A 9,558-nucleotide genomic window follows, 5' to 3' on the forward strand; every position below is an offset into this window, starting at 1 on the left:
GAACAATGCTAAATGCTAGGTGCATATGCTTGGATAAGTGGCATGCACAGTGCTAAAAATCACATTTTCTCTCTGAAACAATGACTTGCTCACAAGTCTTTTCAGCCCCATGAGCACAGGATCCTGTTGCTGCAGTATAGTGAAAACAAATTTGGTTAGTACAGTGCTTGTATCTCTATGGGGTTTGGGAGAAGGCTGCAAAAAAGCAGCATATCCACCTGAACTCCTCCCAATCCCATGAATTCATGTACTTTAGAATCAGGTCTTGTGCTGGGGTTAGGTGAACTAGGGACATTTTGACATATTTGAACCCAAGCATAATTATCTCTATTTCTTAATATTTAAACTGAAATTGTCCACTTAATTAAGCTAAAAAGAATATCTAAGGCTTAGGCATCTTTAATTGGGACAGGTCCCCTAATCAGTAGGGCATAGGTCAGAAACTGCCATTTAAGTAAACTGTAATCTAAATAATGCTAAACACGCCTTAGCAAAATTATTGTAATTGAGCCTGAACTCAGAGGTAGAAGTTTAAATACTTGATTTGGTTGAAACTTGCAGAACAATGTTTCCAACCTACGCAGATGTGTAGATACAGTGCCACATTCTTTATTATGCATGCTTCTTTAAGGTCTGGTCTTTAAGAAGTTGTCCAGACTTCATGGATCTTGGACATTTGGCATCTTTGCCCAGAACTGAGGAAAGAGAGGTAGCTCTCAGCATCTCCAGTACACGCATATGCATAGTGGAGATTGGAGAAACTTTTCCAGACTCATAGATGATGCAGGCGGCACTAGTGTTACTGATAAGCTGCAGCCATCTCACCCTTCCACAGGTCCTGTGGACTCCATGGTCCTCCTCCAGTTATAGCCCTTCTGGTACTCACATGTGCTGTGTCTGTTGAACAGCACTCATCCCCTCCTCAGGTCCCAGTGGCTTCCTTTTCTGGCAGGGCATATGTGATGTCATGCTGTCACTGCTGCTGAAGTGAAGAGGAGCCATGAAGAGTAGCAGGCTCTGTGCATCTTGAAGACATGATGAGAGAGAGCTGGAGGGACAAGAGAGGTGGGAAGCTGCTGGAGGGATACAGGGCATGGAGCTGCTGGAGGGACACAGTTGGTGATCTGCTGGAGTGACAGTGGCAGAGATGCGTATAAGGGGAACTACTGTGGTCATTATGTGTAAGGGGCACTACTACTCTGGGTATTCTGTATATAAGTGGCACTACCACTGTGGGCATTTTGTATATAAGTTGCACTTCTGTGGGCATTATGTGTATAAGCGGCACTACCGTGGGCATTATGTGTAAGGGGCACTACAACTGTGGGAATTGTGTGTAAGGGGCACTACTGTGTGGCATAACATGTATAAAGGGTACCATTGTGTAGTGCAATGTGAATAAAGGGCACTACTGAGTGACATAACCTGAATAAGAGGAATTACTATGTGGTGTAATATGAAGCAAGGGCACTACATGCGGTGTAGTATGAATAAAGGGCATTTCTGAGTAACGTGACCTGAATAAGAACTATTACTATGTGGTGTAATATGAATCATGGGCAATACATGCAGTGTAATATGAATAAGATTGTGCTACTGTTTTGTGTAATTTGAATTGTGAGCACGCTACTTCTTTGGGAGATCAATGTCCCTTTATAAAGTATGGGAAGTAGGTCACTCATTTTTAGTTTGCAGGGGGTACCGAAAACACTAGCACTGGCTCTGCTTAATCTGTGTGTGTGGGTGGGAGAGGACGGGGGTAGGAATTGGGGGGTAAATGAGTTTTCCACAACCTCTCCAGGACCACTTTAAGCCCTGCATGTCTGTCAATAAATAATTAACTCAACTGGTACTGTAGTTGAGAAAGAAAAAAACATTGCAAATTGCTGTGATATGAGTTGATTTTGAATGCTAATTTTCAGGCATTCAACACCAATCTTAATAAATACACACCTACAGTACTGAACAGGAGTATTTTAAAATGTAGTTTTTTGTGACATTTCTTATGAAACAATTAATATAGATGTTATATTACTTATTATAGCCTTCCAATACAATTACTATATCTAACCACCGAACTCAATGAATTCAATAGTAGGATGAGCATACAGTGTAATGGGGCTGATTCAGAGATGGACGCAGCCATGGTTTTGCAAACGGGCATACAGTATTTGCAAAGCTGGATGAATGAAGCATGGTAGAATTTGGAACTTTGAAGCAGTTTCAGTGACACTGCACTGAATAAAAAAAAATGAGATTGGGTTCGGGGATGATAAAATAGGAACTACAGTAAGTTTATGGGGGTGATTGAAGGGTTCAAAAATTGCAGAAAATGAATCCAAACAGTAAATAATTGCAAGCAAAAAGAAGTCTGGAAAATCGTTGGCTGCTGAGTTACACACAGAACAATTGTAACCTTGAAGAATTGATTTAATTTCGAGAGCAAACTGTATCCAAGGTAATAATAGACGGTCAGTATGTGGGAAATTTCCAAAAGGTTCCAGCAAAATAATGTTCTCCAAAGAGCTAATATTTAAACTTATATATTTACACAATACATAAAAATGCAGGTGTACCACTCATTTTCATAGCAACCAATCCTATGAGTTTATCAGTTTATATATGATCATTTTTTAACAATCGCTGCTGACTTTTGTAAGGCGACTGACACAGCAGCAGATAGAGAAGAGCAGATGGACTCCGTGGCTTCGCCTTACATCAGTCTCTATTGTGCTACTACAGTAGGTTCAGGCAATTCAAATATATGCGCAAATTAGATCCATATAATTGCTCACCTACATTTCAAGGTCCTACAGTCTGGAAGAGGGACTTTTTTCTTTTGGTTATTAATAATGCAGCACGTTTAATCAGAAACAATTAAAGTCTGTTTGTGGAAGTGCAAATAACATCACACTTAATCCTAAAATGAACACAGAGCTCGGAACATAATAGTCTGACCTAATTACCTTACGCTATATGATAATTCACACCTTATAGTGACAGGTCATCTTTACTGCTGAATGATGCTCGTTTTGGTGATGTTATGGTCTCTGCCCTGTGTAAGACGCCACTGAAAGGTATCTACGGCATTAGTGAGCTTCTGCTTCTGATCAGTTTGCTTTCCACGGACGTCAAAGGCTTAAGTCATCCCCTGTTCCCATGCAATGCTGCCCAGCTAACACAGTCTATGATACCCATGTGAGCACTGAGCAGCATAGCACTGCGAACCAGTCCTAGCACCGTCCTCTCCTGTCTCCTCCTCCTGTATACAACCCGCCCTGTCACAAGATACAGTCAGCAAGTACAGTACCGTGCTTCTTCCTACATTATCCTCTGCCCGCTTGCCGCAGCATCAGTTCCTCACTTAGCCGGGTCAGAGGACTGATCTCTCCATCCTCACTGACACAGCTGTATTCATATCCATGTGACCTGCTGCTGCCATTCTACATGCTGACCACAGCTTACCTATGAGATACACTGATAGCCTTGCTAAAGGTAAGTGAAATGCATACAAAAAGAATGTTTTCTATTTATTTTGTTTTTATTTTGTCTTTACCAACAGCAGCAGTCATTTTGTAATATATTTTGCCAACAGATTTTTATATTGATAAATTACAGCTTAACGTTGTCAATATCGGTAAATGTAGCCTACTGTACAGACTGGACTGTGCTGAAACATAACACGCGTGCCCCAGGTCTCCGGTGCCCTGCTACGTCCTAACTGCGCTTCAGCACCATGGACAGAGGCGGCAGGAGAATTGTTTATATACTGTCATTTTGTAATTCGTTTATTCGACGTGTATTACATTATTGTAACACCTTAGTATTTGTTTTTTTTCCAGGCACTCGTACACTGGAGAGATGAATGAAAGCCTCAATGACAACGACACCAGCTTCTCTCTTCCCTGGATCCAGACCAGAGATGTCAACGCTTCCCTGGAACTGTCTGCTTTCTTCTCCGTGTTCACTATCAATCCGTGGGATATTATGCTTTGTATCTCAGGAACAATCATCGCATGTGAGAATGCGATAGTAGTGGCCATCATCTTCTACACACCAACGCTGAGAACCCCTATGTTCGTGTTGATTGGAAGCCTTGCTACAGCAGACCTCCTAGCTGGGTTTGGTTTAATCCTAAATTTTGTTTTTCAATACGTAATTCAATCAGAGACTATTAGTCTTATTACCGTGGGTTTCCTGGTAGCTTCATTCACTGCTTCTGTGAGCAGTTTATTAGCAATCACAGTGGACCGTTACCTCTCATTGTACAATGCACTTACTTATTCTTCAGAGAAGACTATCCTCTGGATACATCTCATGCTGGTTGTCACCTGGGGGGTGTCAATATGTCTAGGACTTCTTCCAGTGCTGGGCTGGAACTGTCTAGATGACATATCTTCATGTAGCATTGTCAGACCACTGACAAAAAGTAATGTAACTTTGTTATCAGCCTCATTCTTTTTTATCTTTGTTCTGATGCTGCATCTTTACATAAAGATCTGCAAAATAGTTTGCAGACATGCTCACCAGATAGCATTACAACAACATTTTTTAACAGCATCCCATTATGTAGCTACCAAAAAAGGAGTCTCTACTTTGGCCATCATACTTGGGACTTTTGGGGCCAGTTGGTTGCCTTTTGCTATTTATTGTGTGGTGGGAGACCATGACTATCCCTCAGTGTACACTTATGCCACTCTCTTACCTGCCACTTACAACTCAATGATCAATCCTATCATTTATGCCTACAGAAATCAAGAAATACAGAGATCCATGTGGGTTCTCTTCTGTGGCTGCTTTCAATCCAAAGTGTCCTTTCGCTCCAGATCACCGAGTGATGTTTAAGAAGAGACTTTCCTACTATACAAAAGCACTAAACAAGTGACAGTCTGGTGAATTAATAGTGCCTGTGACGGACAACTAGATATGTGTCATGTAATTGTCAGTGAGAGACTTTGAAACATAGCACTTTAAATACATGTATACAGTATATCTCTGGGAATGGTCCATCCTGAGTATGCGGTGCTCTTGTGTCTCTGAACAATGTGGATGTGTACTACAAAATGTGTATGACACATGTGAAGTGAATACATTTCCAAAATGCTTCAATATTGCACTTTATATTGAGCTGCTGTACTGCCAAAACAGTGTTGCAAAAATGTTTTATGTGAGAATATATTTTGCGACCAATGTTGATACCTTTTGTATACAACGAAATAAAAATCGTTGAATTGTAGTTATGTATGTGTTGGGCTTTTATTTTCTTTGGCTTTTGTGCATGTAGTGGCTTTGATGAAATGAGGAACACATCAATAATCAATAGCTCAAGTAATGTATGGATTCTTCATGTTTCTGACTTTTAGGGGGGATTCAATTAAGGGCAAATCTGTTCATCCGGACGAATCTGTGCAGCAGCCATGGTGTATTACGACATCAGACTCTCACACAAAGGGGTCAATTTACTAAGATGGGAGTTCTATTTAAGATGGGATGTTGCCCATAGCAACCAGTTAGTTTCCAGGTATTATCTTCTAGAAGGTCCGATATAAATGAGAAGTAGAATCTGATTGGTTGCTATGGGCAACATCCCATCTTAAATAGAACTCCCATCTTAGTTAATTTACCCCAAAGTGTTCCCTAGCCAATCTTGAAGGGTGCGAGATGGGCTGCATTTGTTGCCATTTAATGGCAATTCGCGCCCTTTGCCGGCAATTTACTGCCTAAGGATATAAAAAACATATATTCTTATGAGAGATAATTTATATGCAATTACTTTTCATTTGTCATTTTAACAAACATTGCTATAATGCACAAGATGTGTCATATCATTATACATCACATTGCCTTGAAGCTTGGCTGTTTTAGCAGACCTTTTAGATGCTGTCATGATTTGTTGTGGTTATTCCTTAGAATGTTGCTTACGTCAGTGCTCTTGCAGTACAATATGCTTTCAGTTTGAAACTGAGCACTGATCTGCATGGATACCTGAGCAGAATACCATTAATGACCACACTACAGCCATACTTCAGGTCCTAACAGCTCACTCCCTCTGTCAGAAGACTTCACTATTAATGTTCTTACCAAGATACATCTTGACCTAATTGGGTGCATAGAACTATAAGGCACAGTGCACACAGTGATTCAGACTGCACTCTTCTTGGGGTCTTACCATGACATGAGAGGGAGATGGATTTTCATGGTGCAAGATGATCTTTCTAAGATATAATAGTTAGGTTGTATATAATTTTTTTTAATAATATAAGTGTACCCACTATAGGTTTATTTATTTTTTAGCACCACAAATACAATATATGAGTTAACACAAAAAATAATACATAATATATGATATTATTTATCTTATTAGTTACTTAAATACAAAACTGTTGCAAATAGTCATGCAAAATGTGTAAGAAAGCTTAGAGTGGAAATATGTTTTAAAATATTATTATTTTTTAAATCTTTCCAAGCTATTTTCATTACTCTTGTGTAATAAAGGAGCAGAATGCAATTTTTTAAAAGAATAAATACTTTATTCTCAGTAGCACAAGCTATCTCTTATATGCTAGTTATTTGTCATGCTTCATTTATGACAAGTAGAGCTTTAAAGGTGAGAATGGCTCACTCAGGAGCAGTGATCTTTTTAAGAAACTATTCAGTAAATAGGCTTTTGTTTTGGCAAATCAAAATGATCTTGAACATTAAACCTTATATCGGTTATCTTGGTATTAATAGAAATGATCTGGAAAACTAATAAAACCCTTATACCTGTAATGGTAAAAAAAAAATAGCACTTTCCTGTTGTAGGTTAGGACTCTTTAGCATCATGGAATTGAGTCTAATGGACTACTTGATCTTCATCAAAAGACCACATTGGTCTTCACTGCCAGGTTCCCACAGGTCACAAGCCAAATGGAGCCCCAACAGGGGCCTGCTGATGACTTATATCGGTTAGGATTACGTGGATATCTTATTTAATAAATTGTTATCCAAATACTGTCTTAATTTGTATGAATACATTTAAATGAATGAAGGAAAACATCCTAAATCTATTAAAACACAAACAAACTGTGAAAGTGAGGCAGCATAAAAGGAAAATAACATTAATAAACCATGTTAAAACCAGACACAAGTCTCAATATGAAGCATCATACTGCACATAGTGATAGTAAGGGATTTCTCTGATTTAGGTTTAGTAAGCCAATTACAAATGTATCTAATGTCAGCAGGACTTTTGTGACATTCATCCTATTTTATATAAAGCAAATCTTTTTATATTTTTTACTGTATGGTAAGAGCTATTTAAATCGTTCCGCCAGCAAAGCTAGTTCAATCCTCTTACAGTTATCAAAGGTTCTAAATTCAGCAGTTAACATGTGGGAAATTAGATCTTTGCATAGTACAGGTTATCTCAGTAAGGGAACAAAAAATGTGTGATTTTGAATTTTGGATAAGGGATACTCAAACTGTACAAGTAAAGTTTGGTAAAAAGAAAATTCTTTATACACATATATAAAGAACTATAAAGGATTAAAAGAAAACAATACCTGAGGAATCACTTTTCAGTTTTTGGAACCGACAAGTAGGGCATTTTTTCTGCCAGTGGAAGGTCCCGATATCAGCAGCACAAACTAAGTGATTTATTTTTTAATAAGTTACTGATTTTCTGCAACACTACACTGAATTTACATTTGTCCGCCCAAAGGAGAATGAGGTAATCAGGATAAACCATAGGAAATATGGCCAGATTATTATTGAGAATGCACACATTACATGATATTGGGACCTCTTGGTCAGTATCTTACAAAAAGGCTGTTCAATTGGGTAACAAAAAATTAGTGTTTCTGGCTGTTTTTGGACAGTTTTATCAGCGTTTGGCCAAAATGCTCACACTATACTATAGAACAGGCCGAGCAGCTGATTGTTGGAAAATTGGCCCAATAATAATAAGACATTAAAATATAAAGGTCATAACTAACGGCAACAGGGAGCAATGATGTACTTTCAGTAGCCATGACCACCCTATGGTGGAAGAAATACAGGGAATTCTAACATCATGAGCAAACTTGAGTGGTGGACAAACAACATGGAAAGGGGGTAACCTGCAGGGATGAGGGGGCACTCTGATTTTGAACATGCGTGAATGTATGAGGTAGAATCCTTAGTGATGGCCCAGTTGTTAAATAAGAAATAATATAGTACAATTTGTTGGTCTAATGTTTAATAGGGCTCACTTTGAGGTATATATTGGAGCAGCAAAAATTTTAATTACTTGCAAGTTTCAATTTCCTATGCATTGCTCTTCTATCAAAATACAGTAGTTGCAGCAATGTGTAAGAATAATCTTCTTAGCTACTATCACTAATGTGATGAGGAGTGAAAGTGAACTCTTCAAATCTTCTTTATCTTGAGAACAGTTGGAAAATTTGGTGCATAGACACGCCAAAGGGTCAGGTTGCAACCGGAAGGTAAAAAATGACATTGATAAATCCCACAAGTTTATTCCAGAACCTTTTAACTTTACCACATCCCCAAAACAATTGAAGAAATCGTCATTAGAAGAGTGACATTTCCAACAGTCACCTGAGGCGGTAGTGATAACATGCTTCCGCTGTAATGGGGAGATGTAAGCTCTGTGAATAGTTCTAATATGTACTTCCTGCAGGTAGAAGGATGTTAACATTTTTAGGGTAGTCAAAATGTTTCAGAAAATCTTTTATATCACCAATAGATGGGCTATCCGTTTTCCAGGACAGAAAGAGCCTATCCATGGCCAGATAGCAGACATATTTGTAAGATCAGGGTATAAGTATCTAGTTTTAAATGGTAAAGAGGTATAGTAAGGTGTTTATATGATCTGGGATGGAGGGTTGTCGGAAAGGGTATCTGGACTCCAGGTCGACACACCTTATGCGACACCAATTGGTCGACACACCTTAGGTCGACATGGACAAAAGGTCGACATGGAAAAAGGTCGACATGAGTTTTTCCACTTTTTTCCAAATTTTTTGAACTTTTTCATACTTTATGATCCACGTGGACTACAATTGGGAATGGTAATCTGTGCAGAGCGCAGCGAGGCACCTTGACCGAAGCATGGCGAGTGAAGCGAGCAATGCGAGGGGACGCGGTGCACTAATTGGGGTTCCCGGTCACTCTACGAAGAAAACGACACCAAAAAACATTAAAAACTCATGTCGACCTTTTTCCATGTCGACCAAGTTCATGGTGACCTTCTGTCCATGGCAACCTAAGGTGTGTCGACCAATTGGTGTCAACCTAAGGTGTGTCGACCTTTTTGGTGTCGACCTGGAATCCCATACCTGTCGGAAAGCAGGCGGGAGTATGGTAATATAATAACTAGTTTGCAAATACATAAAAAGGTCTCGATGAGGTAGTTCATATTGTTGCTGCAAATCGGTAAATGATAGTAATGAGCCCCCGGTGTCAAAGACCTTGGATGCTAGGCAAAGTCACTTATCTTGCCAGGATATATAATTGACATTGTACAATGGAGGTAGAAAGAAAGAAATGACCAACAAAGGAATGTATGAGATGTTG

The 9,558-nt window shown here is 39.1% G+C and overlaps 1 protein-coding gene across 1 annotated transcript; it reads left to right on the plus strand.

Annotated features, from left to right (window-relative positions):
* The first annotated feature begins 3,300 nt into the window (after positions 1-3,300).
* GPR6 (G protein-coupled receptor 6) lies at positions 3,301-5,195 on the plus strand. The gene is made up of 2 exons (XM_063919693.1): positions 3,301-3,495; positions 3,843-5,195. The coding sequence occupies exon 2, from the start codon at positions 3,862-3,864 to the stop codon at positions 4,843-4,845; it is 984 nt and encodes a 327-aa protein (XP_063775763.1). The 5' UTR covers positions 3,301-3,495; positions 3,843-3,861; the 3' UTR covers positions 4,846-5,195.
* The last annotated feature ends 4,363 nt before the right edge of the window (positions 5,196-9,558 follow it).

Source organism: Pseudophryne corroboree, chromosome 4, assembly GCF_028390025.1.
Source record: "Pseudophryne corroboree isolate aPseCor3 chromosome 4, aPseCor3.hap2, whole genome shotgun sequence".
Lineage (NCBI taxonomy): Eukaryota > Metazoa > Chordata > Amphibia > Anura > Myobatrachidae > Pseudophryne > Pseudophryne corroboree.

What these genes read in the sequence shown, in the direction of transcription:
- GPR6 (XM_063919693.1), top strand. Translation starts at nt 3,862, where the DNA reads ATGAATGAAAGCCTCAATGACAACGACACCAGCTTCTCTCTTCCCTGG.